The 23,682-nt window shown below is 45.0% G+C and overlaps 1 protein-coding gene across 1 annotated transcript in view; it reads right to left on the bottom strand.

Moving 5' to 3' along the window:
* Positions 1-23,682, bottom strand: part of tmtc2b (transmembrane O-mannosyltransferase targeting cadherins 2b) — a 169,895-nt gene that overhangs the window by 32,218 nt on the left and 113,995 nt on the right. Inside the window, exons 3-8 of the mRNA XM_020481051.2 lie at positions 22,470-23,316; positions 17,198-17,312; positions 16,578-16,663; positions 15,088-15,272; positions 14,740-14,818; positions 703-824 (exon numbers count right to left, since the gene is read on the bottom strand). Coding sequence (XP_020336640.1) covers positions 703-824; positions 14,740-14,818; positions 15,088-15,272; positions 16,578-16,663; positions 17,198-17,312; positions 22,470-23,316 — 1,434 coding nt within the window. The remainder of the gene's footprint in view (positions 1-702; positions 825-14,739; positions 14,819-15,087; positions 15,273-16,577; positions 16,664-17,197; positions 17,313-22,469; positions 23,317-23,682) is intronic.

Genomic DNA, 23,682 nt, shown 5'->3' with positions numbered 1-23,682 from the left:
CATCCCAGGACCTTTGAACACATTCATGTCCCTCCCTCAGTGGCCAGACGCTGGGTTGCTGCCTGGAAGAGAGTGGCATCAGCCTGGGGAGAGGGGGGCCATCTTCACCATCCTGTGCCCGATCTGTCACTGCTCACTGTGTGCACCACACGACCCCTTCCCTGTGAACTCTGGAACCCTGTGGAGTGAACTACCCACAGCACACAAACCAGCCTTTCTCCTCTTAGTCAAACATGGGTCAACCACGTGACCTTGGTCAATATCATCTGAGTGCACAGAGGCACAGAATGAGGCACAAAAGGCAGCACGGTCTGGAGTTAGAGGATTCACATCAGATCAGCCACTCCACAGAGATTCCTCAGGGCTAATGGGTTTCAGATGCTGGTTAGTTAGCTCGAGCCATTTGCAACCTCTGTTGCTGAAATTGATTAGGGTTCAATATGGAGTGCCTGTTAAGAATTAGTCCGGGGATTTGGTAAAAGATCTTAAAAACACACAGGGCGGTCATGACATTGGCTTCAATCAGGAAGCTATCGCCACAGGATGATGGGGCACCTTGAGAAATTCAATGTTATCCTCACACAAGCCCGCACACATGCACAAGCCATTGATTAACTGTATACAGACTCTCAGGCTACTTGCGAAGCTGAAGAAGGATAAGAAAGAAGAGGAAGATAATAACGATGATGAAGAACAACTTACCGTGAGGGCGAGGAGTTTGCCATAGGTCAGGTGTGCTGGGATGTGGTCTGGCTTGGCTCTCAGGGACTCTTTGTACCAGTGCTCGGCATCGGTCAGCTTGTTCAGTCTCATGTAGGCCTCTCCTGCGAGGGGAAGTGAGGGGTTGGGTCAAGGGTCAGAAGGTAAGGAGCAACACGTCTTTCCATTGTCTCACACATTCAATGACAGCTAGGGCAGTCATCCAGAAAGGCCCGCCATGACTCCAGTGCACTTTGAAACCCGATACCAAACTCGGGTTTTATTAGCTAATGGAGCTATTACTAGGACTATATTCAGGGACACACCCATTACAACATTGCTCAGTGACAATCCTGTAAAAATAATAATCGAACCTAAAGGTGGATTTTCAGATCCCCCCCCATGTGTTTGTTAGATGGAGTTCTGTGGGAGGCCTAATATACTTCAGGCCTAACGTACTTTGCTAAGACTGGCCTGAGCTGATCGGATGACATAACGCTGATGACATGAGTAGAAACACCCTCCCTGATCCTTCAGACATCATCTGATACCTCATCCAGCCCCTCACACGTGTTATAAGAACGCTGACGACACAGTTGGGTAAATGGGGAAAGCACAAGCCAAAACAATGTTTTAAATGTAATTATCTCAGGGATAATACAGGGACAGGGGATGTGACAGTGATAGGTTTCACATGAACTTGTAACATGGTTCGTTTTTCAATCCACACCCATGTCTCGGCGAGGAGTGCCAATTACGGGATGTGTAATCTAAACTAGAGGACTGAAGCTAGATAATACACGGGGGATTATGGCTAATCATTTCCATTGATAAGAAACTGGAGAGAAAAAACAGGTGGCCAGGGGTTGACTGGAACAAAAATCCATCCCTGGCATTTTAGCCACACCAGTCCACAACACTGCACGTGTGTTCTGTGTGTCAGGACACCTGAGTGACTAAACAAAATCAAATGGGGTACCCCTGGAGGTCGAGGCCCCTGGGCATGTCATCTCGCCATGATAACTACAATATGTAGATAGCTGGTTACCTAATTTACCCAGCTAGCTAACATGGCCAGTAGTTGACCAACTTGACATTTCTGGCAGGTTAAAAATAGCTCTCTAGGGTCTGTCAGTGAATGACATAAGAGGAAAACTGCCCATATTGAAATTGAACTTTGTGCATTGTACTATTACTATTGTACTATTCTCAACAACAGTAAGTTAAAAGCCTGACTGCGGAAGGGACCCATAGTCAGTATTGACCCCGTTCTGTGTCCAGATCCGGAGCGTTGTCCACCAGTATGGCTGCAGTACACTATAGTACAGCAATTCTCAACTGTTACTGTACCAGCGAATGGTGAAACAAAGTCCTCCTCCTTTTTTTAACCAGCTCATGTTTAAAACCAGAACAACATGTAAAAGCACCACTGGAGATACAACTCACCACTATAACTTTGCCGCTGTTGCCGCTCTGTTGTGCAGTCTGTCTCTGCATCATATCTGCTGTCACTCTGTCCGTCCTGTCTGTCTGTCTCTCTGTCCGTCCTGTCTGTCTGTCACTCTGTCCGTCCTGTCTGTCACTCTGTCCGTCCTGTCTGTCTGTCACTCTGTCCATCCTGTCTGTCACTCTGTCCGTCCTGTCTGTCTGTCACTCTGTCCTGTCTGTCTGTCACTCTGTCTGTCCTGTCTGTCTGTCACTCTGTCCGTCCTGTCTGTCTGTGCTTCTCCTTGTTCTCCTCTGTTGTGCAGTCTGTCTCTGCATCTTCTCTTCTGTCACTCTGTCCATCCTGTCTGTCTGTCACTCTGTCCATCCTGTCTGTCTGTCACTCTGTCCATCCTGTCTGTCTGTCACTCTGTCCATCCTGTCTGTCTGTCACTCTGTCCGTCCTGTCTGTCTGTCACTCTGTCCGTCCTGTCTGTCTGTGCTTCTCCTTGTTCTCCTCTGTTGTGCAGTCTGTCTCTGCATCTTCTCTGCTGTCACTCTGTCCGTCCTGTCTGTCACTCTGTACATCCTGTCTGTCACTCTGTCTGTCTGTCACTCTGTCCATCCTGTCCGTCCTGTCTGTCTGTCACTCTGTCTGTCCTGTCTGTCTGTCACTCTGTCCGTCCTGTCTGTCTGTCACTCTGTCCGTCCTGTCTGTCTGTCACTCTGTCCGTCCTGTCTGTCTGTCACTCTGTCCGTCCTGTCTGTCTGTCACTCTGTCCGTCCTGTCTGTCTGTCACTCTGTCCGTCTGTGCTTCTCCTTGTTCTCCTCTGTTGTGCAGTCTGTCTCTGCATCTTCTCTGCTGTCACTCTGTCTGTCCTGTCTGTCTCTCACTCTGTCCATCTGTGCTTCTCCTTGTTCTCCTCTGTTGTGCAGTCTGTCTCTGCATCTTCTCTGCTGTCACTCTGTCCGTCCTGTCTGTCTGTCACTCTGTCCGTCCTGTCTGTCTGTCACTCTGTCCATCCTGTCTGTCACTCTGTCCGTCCTGTCTGTCTGTCACTCTGTCCGTCTGTGCTTCTCCTTGTTCTCCTCTGTTGTGCAGTCTGTCTCTGCATCTTCTCTGCTGTCACTCTGTCCGTCCTGTCTGTCTGTCACTCTGTCCATCTGTGCTTCTCCTTGTTCTCCTCTGTTGCCGCTCTGTTGTGCAGTCTGTCTCTGCATCTTCTCTGCTGTCACTCTGTCCGTCCTGTCTGTCTGTCACTCTGTCCATCTGTGCTTCTCCTTGTTCTCCTCTGTTGCCGCTCTGTTGTGCAGTCTGTCTCTGCATCTTCTCTGCTGTCACTCTGTCCGTCCTGTCTGTCTGTCACTCTGTCCGTCCTGTCTGTCTGTCACTCTGTCCGTCCTGTCTGTCACTCTGTCCGTCTGTGCTTCTCCTTGTTCTCCTCTGTTGTGCAGTCTGTCTCTGCATCTTCTCTGCTGTCACTGTCTGTCCTGTCTGTCTGTCACTCTGTCTGTCCTGTCTGTCTGTCACTCTGTCCGTCCTGTCTGTCTGTCACTCTGTCCGTCCTGTCTGTCTGTCACTCTGTCCGTCCTGTCTGTCTGTCACTCTGTCCGTCCTGTCTGTCTGTCACTCTGTCCGTCCTGTCTGTCTGTCACTCTGTCCGTCCTGTCTGTCTGTCACTCTGTCCGTCCTGTCTGTCTGTCACTCTGTCCGTCCTGTCTGTCTGTCACTCTGTCCGTCCTGTCTGTCTGTCACTCTGTCCGTCCTGTCTGTCTGTCACTCTGTCTGTCCTGTCTGTCTGTCACTCTGTCTGTCCTGTCTGTCTGTCTGTCACTCTGTCTGTCCTGTCTGTCTGTCACTCTGTCCGTCCTGTCTGTCTGTCACTCTGTCCATCCTGTCTGTCTGTCACTCTGTCCGTCTGTGCTTCTCCTTGTTCTCCTCTGTTGTGCAGTCTGTCTCTGCATCTTCTCTGCTGTCACTCTGTCTGTCCTGTCTGTCTGTCTGTCTGTCACTCTGTCCATCCTGTCTGTCACTCTGTCCGTCCTGTCTGTCTGTCACTCTGTCCGTCTGTGCTTCTCCTTGTTCTCCTCTGTTGTGCAGTCTGTCTCTGCATCTTCTCTGCTGTCACTCTGTCTGTCCTGTCTGTCTGTCTGTCTGTCACTCTGTCCATCCTGTCTGTCACTCTGTCCGTCCTGTCTGTCTGTCACTCTGTCCGTCTGTGCTTCTCCTTGTTCTCCTCTGTTGTGCAGTCTGTCTCTGCATCTTCTCTGCTGTCACTCTGTCCGTCCTGTCTGTCTGTCACTCTGTCCGTCCTGTCTGTCTGTCACTCTGTCCGTCCTGTCTGTCTGTCACTCTGTCCGTCCTGTCTGTCTGTCACTCTGTCCGTCCTGTCTGTCTGTCACTCTGTCCGTCCTGTCTGTCTGTCACTCTGTCCGTCCTGTCTGTCTGTCACTCTGTCCGTCCTGTCTGTCTGTCACTCTGTCCGTCCTGTCTGTCTGTCACTCTGTCTGTCTGTCACTCTGTCCGTCCTGTCTGTCTGTCACTCTGTCCGTCCTGTCTGTCTGTCACTCTGTCCGTCCTGTCTGTCTGTCACTCTGTCTGTCCTGTCTGTCTGTCACTCTGTCTGTCTGTCACTCTGTCCGTCTGTGCTTCTCCTTGTTCTCCTCTGTTGTGCAGTCTGTCTCTGCACCTTCTCTGCTGTCACTCTGTCCGTCCTGTCTGTCTGTCACTCTGTCCGTCCTGTCTGTCTGTCACTTTGTCCGTCCTGTCTGTCTGTCACTCTGTCTGTCCTGTCTGTCACTCTGTCTGTCTCTCTGTCCGTCTGTGCTTCTCCTTGTTCTCCTCTGTTGTGCAGTCTGTCTCTGCATCTTCTCTGCTGTCACTCTGTCCGTCCTGTCTGTCTGTCACTGTCTGTCCTGTCTCTCTGTCACTCTGTCCGTCTGATTCTCCTTGTTCTCCTGTCTCTGCATCTTCTCTGCTGTCACTCTTTCCGTCCTGTCTGTCACTCTGTCCATCCTGTCTGTCACTCTGTCTGTCCTGTCTGTCTGTCACTCTGTCCGTCCTGTCTGTCACTCTGTCCGCCCTGTCTGTCTGTCACTCTGTCCGTCCTGTCTGTCTGTCACTCTGTCTGTCCTGTCTGTCCTGTCTGTCTGTCACTCTGTCCGTCCTGTCTGTCTGTTACTCTGTCCGTCCTGTCTGTCACTCTGTCCGTCCTGTCTGTCTGTTACTCTGTCCGTCCTGTCTGTCACTCTGTCCGTCCTGTCTGTCTGTTACTCTGTCCGTCCTGTCTGTCTGTCACTTTGTCCATCCTGTCTGTCTGTCACTTTGTCCGTCCTGTCTGTTTGTCCTGTCTGTCACTCTGTCACTCTGTCCGTCTGTGCTTCTCCTTGTTCTCCTCTGTCTCTGCATCTTCTCTGCTGTCACTCTGTCCGTCCTGTCTGTCTGTCACTGTCTGTCCTGTCTCTCTGTCACTCTGTCCGTCTGTGCTTCTCCTTGTTCTCCTCTGTCTCTGCATCTTCTCTGCTGTCACTCTGTCCGTCCTGTCTGTCTGTCACTCTGTCTGTCCTGTCTCTCTGTCACTCTGTCCGTCTGTGCTTCTCCTTGTTCTCCTCTGTCTCTGCATCTTCTCTGCTGTCACTCTGTCCGTCCTGTCTGTCTGTCACTCTGTCTGTCTGTCACTCTGTCCGTCTGTGCTTCTCCTTGTTCTCCTCTGTTGCCGCTCTGTTGTGCAGTCTGTCTCTGCATCTTCTCTGCTGTCACTCTGTTTGTCCTGTCTGTCACTCTGTCCGTCCTGTCTGTCTGTCACTCTGTCCATCTGTGCTTCTCCTTGTTCTCCTCTGTTGTCACTCTGTCTGTCTGTCACCTCTAAGTGTTAATTGCTATTACATAGAGAGCCAGCATATTAAGGAACATCTGTGTCTCTCTTTTCTTCCTACTTCTAATGCACTCACCTCTAAACTGTCTCTGCTAAGCCTAGCATTCTTTCCCATAGTACTGTGCTGGGCACAGCAACATCCTAGTTGTGAATGAATAAACACATTTATTAGATAAAGAAGAACAATTACTGCCTAATAGATGACCATTGGCTCATAATACCTTATGAAAGCCTAACTACACTGAACAAAAATATAAACGCAATATGAAACAATTTCAAAGATTTCACTGAGTTACAGTTCATATAAGGAAATCAGTCAATTGAAATAAATGCAATATGCCCTAATCTACAGATCTCACATGACTGGGAATACAGATATGCATCTGCTGGTCACAGATACTTAAAAAAGAAGGTAGGGGTGTGGATCAGAAAACCAGTCTGTATCTGGTGTGACCACCATTTGCTTCATGTAGCGCAACACATCTCCTTCCCATAGAGTTGATCAGGCTGTTGATTGTGGCCTGTGGAATGTTGTCCCACTCCTCTTCAATGACTGTACGAAGTTGCTGGATATTGGTGGGAACTGGAACAGGAAGTCGTACACGTCGATCCAGAGCATCCCAAACATGTCAGCTTCCAGGAATTGTGTACAGATCCTGGTGACATGGGGCCGTGCATTATCATGCTGAAACATGAGGTGTTTGCAGTGGATGAATGGCACGACAATGGGCCTCAGCATCTCGTCATGGTATCTAAGTGCGTTCAAATTGCCATCGATAAAATGCAATTGTGTTCGTTGTTCATAGCTTTTGCCTGCCCATACCATGACCCCATGGGGAACTCTGTTCACAATGTTGACATCAGCAAACTGCTCGCCCACACAACGCCATACACGCTGTCTGCCATCTGAAACCGGGATTCATCTGTGAAGAGCACACTTCTCCAGCGTGCCAGTGGCCATCGAAAGTGAGCCTTTGTCCACTGAAGTCGGTTACAATGTCGAACTGCAGTGCAAGGCCAAAATTAATATTAAATTATTTGGCAACAGCTCTGGTGTCACGCCCTGACCATAGAGAGCTGTTTATTCTCTGTTGGTTGGGGAGTGATCGTGACTAGGGTGGGTCATCTAGGTGATTAATGGTTTATGTTGACGTGGTATGGTTCCCAATCAGAGACAGCTGTTTATCGTTATCTCTGATTGGGGATCATATTTAGGCAGCCATTTCCTCATTGTGCTTTGTGGGATCTTGTCTACAGTTAGTTGCATGTGTGCACACCAGTAGCGTCACGTTTTGTTTGTTTTGTTTGGTGAGTTTCTATTAATTAAAATATGTGGAACTCTACACACGCCTTGGTCCAATCATTATAACGATCGTGACATCTGGTGAACTTTTCTGCAGTCATTGTGCCAATTGCATGCTCCCTCAAAACTTGAGACATCTGTGGCATTATGTTGTGTGACGACAACTTAACATTTTAGAGTGGCATTTAACGGTCTCCAGTACAAGGTGCACCTGCGTAAGGATCATGCTGTTTAATCAGCTTCTTGATATGCCACACCTGTCAGGTGGATGAATTACATTGGCAAAGGAGAAATGCTCACTAACAGGGATGTAAACAAATGTGTGCAAAATGTTTTAGAGAAATAGGCATTTTGTGGGTATCCTAACGGTTAATTACTATTACATACAGTACCTTCAGAAAGTATTCACACCCCTTGACTTTTTCCACATTTTGTTGTGTTACAAAGTGGGATTCAAATTTTTTGTCAACGATCTACTCAAAATACTCTGCCAACATCATCGATTTAAAAAAAAAATATTGTAAAGAAAATTGTGTATCATAAAACACATATGTCTTGATTAAATAAGTATTCAACCCCCTGAGTCAATCCATGTTAGAATCACCTTTCATAGCAATTATAGTGGTCAGTCTTTCTGGGTAAGTCTCTAAGAGCTTCCTACACCTGGAATGTGCAACATTTGCTCATTATTATTTTCATAATTATTTTATGTCTGTCACATTGGTTGTTGATCATTGCTAGACAACCATTTTCAGGTCTTACCATTGATTTTCAAGCAGATTTAACTCAAAACTGTAACTCGGCCACTGTCTTCATGGTAAGCAACTCCAGTGTATTGTCATGCTGAAAGGTGAATTCCTCTCCCGTTGTCGGGTGAAAGCAGACTGAACCAGTTTTTCCTCTAGGAATTTGCCTGTGCTTAGCTGTATTCTGTTTCTTTTTATCCTGAAAAACTCCCCAATCATTAACGAATACAACTATACCCATAACATGATGCAGACACCACTATGTTTGAAAATGTGGAGAGTGCAACTCAGTAATGTGTTGTACTGGATTTGCCCCAAACATAAAAATCAAATAAAATCAAATTTTATTTGTCACATGCGCCGAATACAACAGGTGTAGACCTTTTTTTAAATAACACAATAAAATAACAATAATGAGGCTATATACAGGGGCTACTGGTACCAAGTCAATGTGTGGGGGTACATGTTAGTCAAGGTATTTGTACATGTAAGTAGGAACACTTTGTATTCAGGACCAAAAGTGAATTGCTGGGACCTCCCGAGTGGCGCAGCGGTCTAAGGCACAGCACTGATCTAGGCCGCGACCGGGAGACCCATGAGGCAGCGCACAATTAGCCCAGCTTCGTCTGGGTTAGGGGAAGGTTTGGCCAGCCGGGATGTCCTTGTCCAATCGCGCTCTAGCGACTCCTGTGGCGGGCCGGGATCATGCATGCTGATATGGTCGCCAGTTGTACGGTGGTTCCTCCAACACATTGTGGCCGGCCACAATGTATGTATGTTAGGTTAGTATTGTGTAGGGCGGCGCACAATTGGCCCAGTGTCATGCGGGTTAGGGTTTGGCCGGGGTAGGCTGTCATTGTAATTAAGAATTTGTTCTTTATTTAACTAGGCAAGTCAGTTAAGTTTTTAAGTAAATAAATGAAATAAATCAATAAAACTACAATGCTGTTGATCCATCCTCCTATCACCGCCATTAAACTAAACTATTTTAGTCAGCATTGGCCTCATGGTGAAATCCCTGAGGTTTTGTTCCTCTCAGGCAAGTGATTTAGGAAGGATGCCTGTATATTTGTAGTGACTGGATTTATTGACACACCATCCAGTGTAATGAATAACTTCACCCTGCTCAAAAGGATAGTCATTGTCTGTTGATTTTTTTTTTACTCATCTACCAATACAGAGGGGGAAAAAAAAATTTTGTCAGCCACGAATTGTGCAAGTTCTCCCACTTAAAAAGATGAGAGAGGTACACTTCAACTATGACAGACAAAATGAGAAAAAAAATCCAGAAAATCACATTGTAGGATTTTTTAAATGAATTTATTTGCAAATGATGGTGGAAAATAAGTATTTGGTCACCTACAAACAAGCAAGATTTCTGGCTCTCACAGACCTCTAACTTCTTCTTTAAGAGGCCCCTCTGTCCTCCACTCGTTACCTTTATTAATGGCACCTGTTTGAACTTGTTATCAGTATAAAAGACACCTGTCCACAACCCCAAACAGTCACAATCCAAACTCCACTATGGCCAAGACCAAATGCTGTCAAAGGACACCAGAAACAAAATTGTAGACCTGCACCAGGCTGGGAAGACTGAATCTGCAATAGGTAAGCAGCTTGGTTTGAAGAAATCAACTGTGGGAGCAATTATTAGGAAATGGAAGACATACAAGACCACTGATAATCTCCCTCGATCTGGGGCTCCACACAAGATCTCACCCCGTGGGGTCAAAATGATCACAAGAACGGTGAGCAAAAATCCCAGAACCACACGGGGGGACCTAGTGAATGACCTGCAGAGTGCTGGGACCAAAGTAACAAAGCCTACCATCAGTAACATACTTCGCCGCCAGGGACTCAAATCCTGCAGTGCCAGACGTGTCCCCCTGCTTAAGCCAGTACATGTTCAGGCCCGTCTCAAGTTTGCTAGAGAGCATTTGGATGATCGGGAGAATGTCATATGGTCAGATGAAACCAAAATATAACTTTTTGGTAAAAACTCAACTCGTCGTGTTTGGAGGACAAAGAATACTGAGTTTCATACCTACTGTGAAGCATGGGGGTGGAAACATCATGCTTTGGGGCTGTTTTTCTGCAAAGGGACCAGGACGACTGATCCGTGTAAAGGAAAGAATGAATGGGGCCATGTATCGTGAGATTTTGAGTGAAAACCTCCTTCCATAAGCAAGGGCATTGAAGATGAAACGTGGCTGGGTCTTTCAGCATGACAATGATCCCAAACACACCGCCCGGGCAATGAAGGAGTGGCTTCATAAGAAGCATTTCAAGGTCCTGGAGTGGCCTAGCCAGTCTCCAGATCTCAACCCCATACAAAATCTTTGGAGGGAGTTGAAAGTCCGTGTTGCCCAGCAACAGCCCCAAAACATCACTGCTCTAGAGGAGATCTGCATGGAGGAATGGGCCAAAATACTAGCAACAGTGTGTGAAAACCTTGTGAAGACTTACAGAAAACGTTTGACCTCTGTCATTGCCAATAAAGGGTATATAACAAAGTATTGAGAAACTTTTGTTATTGACCAAATACATATTTTCCACCAAAATTAGCAAATTAATTAATTTAAAGTCCTACAATGATATTTTCTGGATTTTTTTCTCTCTCAATTTGTCTGTCATAGGTACACTTCAATTATGATGAAAATTACAGGCCTCTCATCTTTTTAAGTGGGAGAACTTGCACAATTGGTGGCTGACTAAATACTTTTTTGCCCCACTGTATGTGCCCTTCTATGCGAGGCATTGGAAAACCTCTCTGGTCTTTGTGGTTGAATCTGTGTTTTGACATTTGAAATTCACTGCTCGAATGATGGACCTTACAATTATCTGTAAGTGTGGGGTAAAGAGATGAGGTAGTCATTCAAAAATAATGTTCAACACTATTACTGCACAAAGAGTGAGTCCATTCAACTTATTATGTGACTGACTTGTTACGATCATTTTTACTCCTGAACTTATTTAGGCTTGCAATTAATCTGTAAACATTTTGAAAAACATAATTTCACTTTGACATTATGTGGTTTAAATCTCAATTTAATACATGTTAAATTCAGGCTGTAACACAACAAAATGAGGAAAAAGTCAGCGCGTTTGAATACTTTCTGAAGGCACTGTATATAATATAGAGCCAAAATATAAATAAACTGGCAGTACATGTGTCTAGCATCACTAGGACCAGAAGACCAGGGACCACACTGCCTGTGCTGGGCCCAGCAACATCCTAGGGTAACATTTTATTTCAAGGTTCCATAATTAACACTTTATAAGGTATTTACAAACTCTTTGCACACCATTTATTAACTATTACTCCTACATTTGTCAATGTAAGTTAGCTAGTTATTCACACATGCACACAGTACATATATTTCCTTGAACATCCTGTTTTGTGTGCTTGTTCTTTTACCAGGTACTGCAGGAATGTCAACCAATGGCATGGCCATCTTTTTGTGATATTAAACTGGTTACTCAAAACACTTATAAAGTATTTAGAAAGTATAAATAGCACTCACTTTAGATTGGGGAATGCAAAAATAATGTTCTAATGATTAATATGGGGGAAATTATAAATACATGCTAAACACAATTTATAAATGCCTTTATAAATGGTTTATTATGGATCCTTAAAATACATGCCTTATAGATGACCATTGTCTTATTTACTACCTTATAACAGCGTAACTACATATTTAAGCAATAAGGCACGAGGGGGTGTGGTATATGGCCAATATACCACGTCTAAGAGCTGTTCTTCACACGATGCAACGCGGAGTACCTGGATACAGCCCGTAGCCATGGTATACAAACCCGAGGTGCCTTAATGCTATTATAAACTGGTTACCAACATAATTAGAACAGTAAAAATACATGTTTTGTCATACCCGTGGTATACGGTCGGATATACCACGGCTGTCAGCCAATCAGCATTCAGGGCTCGAACCACCCAGTTTATAATTAAAATTAGAGAATGTAATGTGTTACCCCCTGCCCACTTAGCTAAGTGTTTAAATATTAGGCTACATATAATTCAATAGAAGAAAATAGGGAGAAGGAGAGAGAGAGACTGCCAATTCCTTAATGTTTTGGCTGTATAATACTGCTAACAAGTGACCGGCCTTTCAGCGAACGAAATAGGCGGGACTTTCCAGCCTCCAAAGGCAGTAGCTATGTAATGCAATCCGAAAGCGGAGTCACTCGTTACTACGAGATCAATAACCCACTCGCTGAGCTGAAGAGACTGAGATTCAGAAGCAAATAAACATTTACCCTCTGTGGATAGACCAAGTACCCCAGAGGGTCTTAGTACCCCTGGTTGGGAACCACTGCACTACATGACCAAAAGTATGTGACACCTGCTCGAACAGCTTCTGGAGTGTTTCCACTGCTTCAGAGTCCAATGACAGCGAGCTTTACACCACTCCAGCCGACACTTGGCATTGCGCATGGGGATGTTAGGCTTGTGTGCAACTGCTCGGTCATGGAAACACATTTTATGAAGCTCCCGACTAACAGTTCTTGTGCTGACGTTGCTTCCAGAGACAGTTTGGAACTCAATAGTGAATGTTGCAACCGAGGATAGACCATTTTTACGCGCTACGTGTTTCAGGACTCGTCAGTTCGTTTTGTGAGCTTGTGCGGCTGATCCGTTGTTGCTCCTAGATGTTTCCACTTCACAATAACATCACTTACAGTTGACCGGGGCAGCTACAGCAGGGCAGAAATTTGATGAACTGACTTGTTGGAAAGGTGGCATCCTATGACAGTGCCACGTTGAAAGTCACTGAGCTCTTCAGTACGGGCCACTCTACTTCCAATGTTTGTCTATGGAGATTACATGGCTGTGTGCTCGATTTTATACACCTTTCAGCAACGGATGTGGCTGAAATAGCCAAATCTACTAATTTGAAGGTGTGTCCACATACTTTTGTATATATATATCGCATTTTGTGGTCAATTTCGACCAGCCCACCCCAATTAAAGATGATCCGGCCCTTCTGGCATTTGCCAGAATTGCCATTCGGCCAATCCGCCCATGCAGGTGGCTGGTGAGGAATGCTAACCTGCTGACCTCTGAGACGATCAACAGACATCTCCGTGTTCTTCATTAGCAATAGCCTGTAATGTACCCTTAATATATCCTTAAATACAGGATACTCAAGCATGTAAATGGTATCAAATATAAGACCCCATTTTAAGTTTTGCTCATGATAAGGATCAGAGTTTGGGAAGTCTTTTGTAAGCCAGTATATAAAGTATCCAAAGAAAGTCTGTTAGAAGAGATATCTTTAAAACTGTTCTCCATCAGCACAAACCTTTTTTTCCTTTCAGATCAGATGTGAGATATTGTATGAAATAGTTGGGTTACAGAATCCCCAGACTTAATAAATGTCCTTATCAGCAGCTAATATAATACTGTATCTTGACTGTTATGATTATGATACGGGCAATATGAATAGCTTAATCTATATACATATTTGTCAGACATGGTGTAATGTAGAGCTGGTAACAGCAACCGACTTTGCCTTTCTAGCCAACTATCATCTTCAGATGGAGCTCTGTGAGGGAGCACAGACACGGACATAAAATTTGAAGTGAAACAAATCTCAAGGACTTGAAAACCACATATAGTGGAACATTCCATTGCACCTTTGAGAGGAGGGGGGGTGGCAGATTAAGACCCAACTTTGACCCAGACAGCCATGTAAACTGCCAAAATTTGCCAGAAATATGGGAAAACGCTGTACCACCCAACCTCCCACAGCTCTTACAGCTTTCAAACTGTTAGAGATGATTTGGTCAACAATTGGACATAATCTCAGCACCTCTGTCAAGCTGAATTGGACTCCACTGGTAAATGTACTGTATTAGGGGGGCTTGTTGGAATTCAGCAAGAGAGTGAGAGGGCGAGGGAGTGAAAGAGAGAGACCTAGAAGAAGAAAAAGAGAGAGGGAGAGAAATAGAGAGTGAGAGAACGATAGAAAGGAACAACATGGGGGAGCCACAGAGGGAGCAAAGGCAGATTGAGACTTCTCAGCAGGGCTGAGAATGGCCATTGAGTGACAAGGGTGTGAGTGGAATTGGGGGTCACTTGAAATTAAATATTATTGTTTTTTGCAATCAAAAGTCACAACTCAGTCTGCAGCTGCTTTCACATGACTGTAACTTGAGGAGCGCGGTTATTATTGCAGTGGAAAGCAAATTAACTGCGTTAACGCACAGTGGAAACCTCAACATTGGGGCCTCAATGGGTGCGTTGAGCTGCTGCCACACACCCCGACTTTGATGCCGGTTTACGTATCTTAGGAAAAAAAACGATGAAGATTTATAAGACGTTGTGAAAACAGAGCACCTTTTAAAAAGAACAACCCTAGGCAGAGTCTACCCTCCGAAACCATGCTAATTTGTCATGCTTACTGTAAGTCTAGCTCAGCTGACGAGCTCAAGACCCTGGCCACAAGCAATACAATTCAATCCTGAGACCCTTCAGGTGGAATAAAGTTCAACAAACAGCCAACAGCTGACACAATGGTTGCAAATGTACCCCCACACTTCCAAATGAAACACACATTAACTTGCATTCCAATCTACCAATCTTCTATTCCATTTTAATATTATTTTTTCTCACAAAAAAAAAACATCTTCTGTGTTTGGTTCGAGAGAAAGAGAATTGCCGCTTACCCATCATGTTATAGAGGCTCTGAGGTGCAAATTGTCTTGGCATTTTCCGTATTGCTTCTTTATACACCGTGAGGGCCTCCTATGAATGAATAAAACAAAAATAACCATCCATTAGGCACGAGGGCCCAACCAGGCCGGGGCCACAAGTCATTTCTCTACTGCAGTCAATGGAATGGTATCAACCACATGGAAACTACGTGTTTGATACCACTCCATTGACTCCATTCCATTCTTCCTCCTCTCAGCAGCCTCCACTGGTGTGTGTTTCTGTGTGTATGTTTGGTGTGTGTGTGTCCCTGTGAGTGTGTGTGTGTGTGTGTGTACCCTCCATCTGCCCCTCTATCCTACCTCCTGGTGCCCCTGCTCATGGAGCAGCTTGCCCAGGTTGTATAGGCAGCTGGTAACGGAGCTCTTGTGGGCGTGGGGGTCTTTCAGGTTCTCGTCGGGGATATCGGCGCAGGTCAGGAAGGTCCTCTTGGCTTCATCCAGTCTCCCCTGGTTCATCAGGACGATCCCTGTGTTCAAGTAGGCTGCTGCAGGGGGGAACGGGAGATCAAATATACGATCAACATGCAGGCAGAGAGTAATTAGGCTCTATGGGGCTGAAACTAGTCATTATCAAGCGTCTTTCGGAAATAAATTGGCCACCCACTGTGGATCAATTGGCTGCCACATCCATGGGGTGCCAATACATGTTCAAGACTCAGAGGGGATGGAATGTGAATGGGAGTCTGTGGGGTGGAACTGGCTCTACTAATAATGTATGTGTGCCTCTACATGCCATGATGAAACGTAGACTACACTAGTGTCCTACCTAGCCCCTCTCCTCAGTTCTCTCTGTCCTTTGTCCATCCAAAGTGAACTGGCCAAGTTCCAAATTCTACTCAACAATCCCATTCTAGGAATAAATTGCATATATTCCCTTGGCTAGAGTGTTGGTGAAGACTGTTTCCATTAAGGATGTGTGCCTGGAAGGGATATGAGAAGAGTGTGAATAGAACTGTCTATCACTAGAGCTTTTCAATCGTCATGGAGATGGCACTTTGGAATCGTTACTTGACCAGATTCCAAGTTGTACCAGCTGTCAGTTAAACGCAGTGAAGAATGGTAAGACCTTGACAAATGACATCTATTATCTGACTTGCTCTCATTCCTTCACTTCCATCACCACGACCACCGCTTTAGGTAACTCATTCATTTAGCTATCGCCAGTAAAAGATGGGGTAATTGCATAATGAATGAGGACTATGATCATCATCTTGATTATATTCATCATTATTAATTACACTTTGGGAGACAATGGAAGGGAAATCAAGGACTCCACTGTTTATCTGTCATCGGTTAATAGGAAAAACAATGGGGAATAATGGAGCACGTGAGAGTGACTTCTGCTAACCAGGCAGTGTGACAGTTGACCGATGCTGATAACGAGCTAGCAGGAAGTGTGCATGAAAGAGTTAAGGTAAGACTCAAGGAAAACTAGCACCATTAAGGGAGAAGGAGAGAGAAAGAGGGGGACAATGAACTAACAGAAAACATGCATGCAACTTTCCTCAAGGTAAGAGAGGAAGAAAGAAGAAAATAATCATAATTGAGAGAGGAGAGAGAGAGAGACTTTGACCTCGATTCATATTAAATTAAATTATGCAATAGTTTAATCTGTCGGCTTGTGGTCCTTGAAAGCTAATCTACAGGTTGTATTCAATCATTCATTTAGCAATGTAGCAGGCCTGCCTGTGCCCTCCCTCACCCTCAGTCCCATTGGCAGTTGCCTGGACATTGGCACTGTGCAATACCAAGAGCTGGAAATTGTTAACAAAAAGAGGAGCTGTACTTACAAGCCAGAGTTGGCCTGCTCCCAATGGCCAGTTTATAGTAGTGGAGCGCCTCAGAGAACTTGTTGTTTTCTTGTAGCAGCAAACCGCTATAACAGAGAGAAGTAACAGAGAAAGTTAGGGACTCTCACGTCTACAAATCTCAACAGAAGTGACTAATTAACGTCCAATGTGTCTAATAAGACTGAACAACATAAGACAACAAGGTAATACAGCTTCCCAGTAATTACTAGATAAATATAATTGGAAACAGTGCCGTGAAATAAAATGCTACTGTACCTAATCTCTACATCTGTTCTAAACAATCTAAAAGTGGAACATAATCTAAAGGTTCTGTTGAGTAACACCTAAAGGGGGGCTAATGTTTGGGGCTAATGTTTGAGTATTGGCTGTCTGCTGGCTGTTGTCCTACCCTCATGCTGACATGGCATGATTAACAACCTACTGTCACAGACACAGCAGGAACACAAAACACAATTTCCTCTCTGTGAAGACCACTGATCAATAGACAGACGTGTGTGTGTGTGTGTAAGGGGAGACGGTGATGATCATGTATGCAAACAGAGTGTATGCTGAAGTAAAAAGGGCTTTATAAATACATTTGATTTGATAAAGACACTCACAGGTTATACAGCATGTCTGCCATGTTCCGGCGGTAGTAGAGGGCGTTCCTGTACGCCTGCTCCGCCTCCGCCATCTTGCCCTGGTTCTTTAGGACGTTTCCAAGATTGCCCCATGCTGATAGAGGGAGAAAATAAGGTTAACAGGGTCAATCAACATGGCCGCCAGCCTCTTTTGAACACCCTCTATCCCTGCCTTAGGTTTTTATTTGCGTATCTGAAAAAGTATGAGCTATTGTTAACCACTGCCTGTCCACAGGCACTTTCCTCGCTGCACTAAAAACTGCTATGGTGAAACCTCTTCTGAATAAAAGTAACCTAGATTATTCAGCTCTTAGCAATTTTCGGCCAATCTCCAACCTTAAGGAAAATTCTGGAGAAATAGTTTCAAACAGCTAAATTATTTTTTAATTGCCAACTGTATATTTGTTTATTCCAATCTGGCTTTTGGGCCCAGCACAGTAAAGCACGTCTCTGTGCCTTAGTTAAAGTGGTAAATTAGCTTAGAGCCAACACAGATGCCAAACAGGTATCTGTCCTTGTACTCTTGGATTTAAGTGCTGCATTTGACACTGTTGACCATGATGTCCTTCTGGACAGACTGGAGAGATCCAAAATGGCGTAGCAGACGGACGTGTGTTTTTCTTGTCGCGTGTTAATTAGTCTGTAAATAGTCTGTTTTTTGTATTTTTTTGTATATATTTTAATCTCACCTTCCATCTACGAACGAAACATACTTTCCTGCAACCAGCCTCATCCAATGTGGTTCGAATATGCTATTTTTTATACCTTATAACTGAAAACTCCATCAGAAGCTATCCAGCAAACTAGCTACTAGCTACTAATCATTGTTTGCCACTGCTAGCGGTCTTCACCTTTAGCTGGGACACTAGCCAGCTTTAGCTCGGACAATTACCTGCCAGTCGGCACAGCGCGATATCAACCCAGAGCATATCTGACTGCTTTTCTCCACCACATCACCACATTCCTGACGCAAGCCCTGGACCATTACACCGGATCATCGCAGCTACCTAGCTGCAACCGAGTGGCTCCTGTTGGCTAAGGCCTCTGTCCCGTAGCAAGCACCAGTTAGCCTTGAGGTAGCCTCGAGCTAGGCCCATCTCCCGGCCAGCCGAATGAGTATACTAGCTAGCTGTTTATTCCATGTGTAACTCTGTGTTGTTGTTTTTGTCGCACTGCTTTGCTTTATCTTGGCCAGAATATGTGGACAACTACAAATACCTAGGTGCCTGGTTAGACTGTAAACTCTCCTTCCAGAGTCACATTAAGCATCTCCAATCCAAAATAAAATCTAGAATCGGCTTCCTATTTCGCAAACAAAGCCTCCTTCACTCATGCTGCCAAACATACCCTCGTAAAACTGCGTTGTTGTTTTTGTCGCACTGCTTTGCTTTATCTTGGCCAGGTTGCAGTTGTCAATGAGAACTTGTTCTCAACTGGCCTACCTGCTTAAATAAAGGTGAAAAAAAAGGAGGTGGATTGGCCTCTGGTCCGGTTCTAAAAATAGATATCACATGTGGTGTTTTGGGTCCGGTACTGTTCAGTTTATGTGTTACCCCTTGGCAGCGTTAATAGAAAGCCCAGCATTGGTTTCCACTGCTATGCAGACGATACACAACTTTACATTTCTGTGTCACCAGAGGATTTTAGCTCCACAGATAAATTATTAGACTGTATTAGTGATTTAAATACTTGGATGGCTCACAACTTCCTCCATCTAAATCAAGACAAGACCGAGGACCTTATTATTGGAGCCAAAACACAGAGAAATAATCTGGCCGCACATTTGAATAAAGATAAAACACCAGGTAAAAATCCTAGGTGTCATTTTAGATTCTGAACTCAATATCGAACCACACATTAGGAATGGGACCAAAATAGCTTTTTACCACCTGAGGAACATTGCCAAGTTGAGGCCGTTTCTATCTTAGGCTGTACAGAGAAACTCATCCATGCTTATATTACAAGCAGGCTTGACCACTGTAATGCTCTCATGTCTGGTCTACCCAAGGAAGCCATTGGTCAACTGCAAAACATACAGAATGCTGCAGCACGGTTACTGACCAAGACCAGACCGGGAGCACACATTACACCGATTTTCAAGTCTGCACTAGCTGCCTGTGAGGTTTTAAAGATGATTCTATTGGTTTTAAATCAATCTATGATTGTGCACCCCAATGCATGTCAGACATGATTTTGAGTTATGTACCTCAGGTCCTATGGCACTGGCCTTTTAGTCATTTTTAACTCTAGGACCAAGGGGCATGGATAGGCAGCCTTTAGTTACTATGCCCCCAGCCTCTGGAATAGCCTGCCAGAGAACCTGAGGGATTTCGAAACTATGGACATATTTAAAACAGATCTTATACACCTTCGCTTTTCCTTACAGTGCTTTTTTAGACTTTCAGTTTTTGTTGTTAATCTTTTCTTTTTTATCCTCTTATGTTTGTTGTGTAGTAAATATTTAATTGTTTTTTATTCTTTTTTTCCCTGTGAAGCGCATTGCGTTGCATTCATGTCTAAAATGTGCTATATAAATAAAGCCTGATCCCAGATCTGTATTGTCTTGCCACGTCACGTCAAATAATGACCATAGGGGTTGGCAAGACAGCGCAAACTGATATGGGAACAGGCTGGTTTAACCCTCGTTAGAGGGCATTGTGCAGGCTGGGACAGAGGGCATATCCACAGCTGGTACTGAGGACTAGAGGCTAAGGAAAGAAAGACTCCCCAGGGAGTCAGTGTGTCAAAGAGCCCAATTATTTCCAAACAGAAAATGAATAAAATAACGGTTCCATACGACTGCTCTATAGTATATTAATATAGAGGGAAAATGTAGTCTGGCAGACTGGACAATGGTGCAATCTCAGGGGTGTGAATGGAGTAGGTATATTAGCTACATTTCTGTTGTCAAGTGGTATTTGTATTTTCCTATGAAAAATGTCTATATTGATTACTGCTTTACAAGAAAATGCACATGCACAACATGATTAAAAGTATGTGGACACCTGCTCGTCGAACATATCATTCCAAAATCATGGACATGAATATGGAGTTGGTCCCCCCTTTTGCTGCTATAACAGCCTCCACTCTCTCAAGGCTTTCCACTAGATGTTGGAACATTGGTGAGGAGACTTGCATTCATTCAGCCAAGAGCATTAGTGAGGTTGGGCGCTGATGTTGGGTGATTAGCCTGGCTCGCAGTCGGCGTTCCAATTCATCCCAAAGGTGTTTCATGGGGTTGAGGGGCCTAGCCCTAACCATGAAAAACAGCCCCAGACCATTATTCCTCATCCACCAAACTTTACAGTGAATTGAGGCAGGTAGCATTCTCCTGGCATCCGCCAAACCCAGATTCGCCCGTCGGACTGCCAGATGGTGAAGAGTGATTCATCACTCCAGGGAACGCATTTCCACTGCTCCACTGAGTCCAATGGCGGCAAGCTTTACCTGGCTCGCACTCCAGCAGACGCTTGTCATTGCACATGGTGATCTTAGGCTTGTGTGCGGCTGCTCGGCCATTGAAACCTATTTCATGAAGCTCCTGCCGAACATTTCTTGTGCTGATGTTGCTTCCAGAGGCAGTTTGAAACTCGGTAGTGAGTGTTGCAACCAAGGAAAGATGGTTTTATGCGCTACGTGCTTTAGAACTCGGCGGTCCCCTTCTGTGAGCCTGTGTGGCCTACCACTTCGTGGCTGAGCCGTTGTTGCTCCTAGACACTTCACAATAACAGCACTTGCAGTTGACCGGGGCAGCTCCAGCAGGGCAGAAATTTGACCAACTGACTTGTTGGAAAGGCGGCATCCTATGACTGTGCCACGATAAACGTCACTGAGTTCTTCAGTAAGGCCATTGTAGTGCCAATGTTTGTCTATGGAGACTGCATGGCTATGTGCTCAATTTTATACACCTGTCAGTAACGGGTGTGGCTGAAATAGCCAAATCCACTCATTTGACAGGGTGTCCACATACTTTTGTATATATAGTGTAGCTTGACAAACAAATCGACTGAATAGTGTTACTCTTCAATATTTTAGCTTGACAACTAAATCAATACTGCAGCTAAGTATGGACAGTTGGGATCCATCATGTATACATATGGGCTTATGTATGCACTTATGCACTATTTAACTGGGTCTATATACTGCCGAAGGCAGTAAGAGTAAGAGAACTGTGAACATGAATGACAGTGAACAATCTGTCCCTTAGATGCTCTCCCGATGGCTGTATAGGACAGGAAAGACAAAGAGTGAGTCATTCGGGTTGCATTTCATAAAAATGTATCAAGTGCTCAGTTATGCCAAAGGCTCCTTTTTGAGCTATGCATTTATATATTAGTTAAGGCGTCCGAGAGAGATATCGCCGAAGTCTAAATAACAACAATAGGAAAGCCGAGCAGAGCAACAAAAAAAAAAAACAAGTCAATAACTTCACCCTCTAAAATGCGACTATAAATACAATAAGACCTTTTAAAAAGGGAATATACTACAACAGAAACCTTGCCATGTGAATTTGTTCCGCCTCTTTAACTGTGCTTTCTCACAGAACTTATTCTCAATGCTTAACGGAGTGTGTCACTATTTCAGACGCGGCCCATTGCGTCTCATCACACATCGTATGAAGACAGTGAGCCAGGGAAGGAACGTAGCTGCTGCTCTGAGTTGCGTTGCCAGGATAAACACCTGTCATGTATCGGCCCTGCCGCAGAATCTGAAAGGGAAATGAGCTAACACAACATGTCCTGCCGTTACCTTTGTCCTTAGCCCGGGCTCACTATCTCAGGAGTAACACTATTAGCTATACAGTAATCTTTGGATGACCGTGAGCCTAAATTTAAATGTTTGAATATTCTAGTAATGTAGTTTCCCCTCATTGCCAATCAAGCAACGATGTCAGTGAAGATGTCCTCCAAAAGCAAGAAGGAGAGAGACTCTAGTCTGCCATAGTGGAATATTTAGTAGGTTTACAATGAAGGCTTTGTGTTGAAAGGTCCTTCAGCCATGATATACTGCCTGGAGAGGATAAACTGTCTGGAAGCAGATATACTGTAAACAATTTAACAAGGAGCTCTGAAAACTCATGCTCACATCTCAGAGTACATTTTAAAAATCACCCTTTCTATCACTCCCACATGAACAGGGAGTAGCTATCGCGCTATCACTTCACGTGATGTTACTTTAGGCCATACAGAGTCAACCTATATTATGTGAGAATGTTAAAGTGTGTGTGTGTATGCTTGTCTGTGTGTGTTACCTTTAGCAGGATTCACGTATATTCCTGACTTGTAGAGCATCTCCTCGTTCTGCCAGTCCTGGTTCCTCAGCACCGTTTTAACTCCAAACAGCAGGACCATGGCAGCGCTACAGTACACCACCACAGTCCTGGACGACCTCCGCCTCAGCCGCACGTACAGGGACCTCAGCCCCACCGCCAGCAGCAGACAGAAGCCCATACTGGGGATGTACAGTACTCTCTCTGCTATCACAAAGCCCACGTAGAAGAACAGGTTGGTGGCAGGGAGGAAAGGGATGGCCAGTAGGCCCAAGGAGAACGCCACTACATTCTCAGTGGTGGGCAGTCGAGTCCTCGTGACGTAATGCTTTTTGGTACCGTTTTGTGCACTGGCAGGGTGAGGTTCTGTTTCAGAGTTTGTGTGGTCGGGAAGGTCAGGGTGGTAATAGCTGTGTCCATTGGTGTTGGACTTCCCGTTGCCGTTGGTTACATGATGGGTTTTTCCGTTGGTCTCCTTGCCCTTGACCCGGCGGGTGCAAAGCCCAAACCAAGTCAGGAGGAGCAGTCCCACATAGAAGGCCACGGTATGAAGGTTCCTCCATTCGACAATGCCTCTGATCAGAGGCAAGGCGTCCATGGACCAATCGAAGCTCAGCGTGTCCGGGCAGAGGAGGAGCCACATGTTGACAGCGGGCAGGTAGAGGAAGGTAAGTGCTCGGGTGAGAAGGGACGGGGAGTCCCCCGCTGGGTTGTCTGAGTTGGAGAAGTTGGGTGGTTTGTTACCCATCCAGTAAAGGCGGCAGACCAGCAGAACAGCCCCCCAGGCAGCCAACAGCAACACACTCAACAGCAGGTGGACGTTCCTCCTCTGGAAGAGAGAGAAAACAACAACAGAGCTGAAACTAGGAGGAACGGCAATCGACTGGAAAGCTAGCAGCAACAGAAAGAAAATATCATGAGAAGCTAGAGCCAAAGTCGTTTTCTGGTTGATTGGTGATTTTTCTAACTCTTGGAGTCTTTGCATTTGATTTTGATCCAGGCCATGTCGGTCAATTGAGCATAAGATTGAATGTAATAACTGGAAAAACAACACAAAGTATAACGGTTTGTTAACGGAAAAGGAAAAACACAAGTGTGTCATGTATCGTTATCTATCATGCACAATTTTCTCAGCCAAGTGTTAGACTGCATCTTTAGAATGTGTTGCAAAAGTCAACTACAATGGATTTTATTG

This window comes from Oncorhynchus kisutch, linkage group LG4, assembly GCF_002021735.2.
Source record: "Oncorhynchus kisutch isolate 150728-3 linkage group LG4, Okis_V2, whole genome shotgun sequence".
NCBI classification, from domain to species: domain Eukaryota; kingdom Metazoa; phylum Chordata; class Actinopteri; order Salmoniformes; family Salmonidae; genus Oncorhynchus; species Oncorhynchus kisutch.
This window is presented reverse-complemented; position numbering and strand designations above follow the sequence as displayed.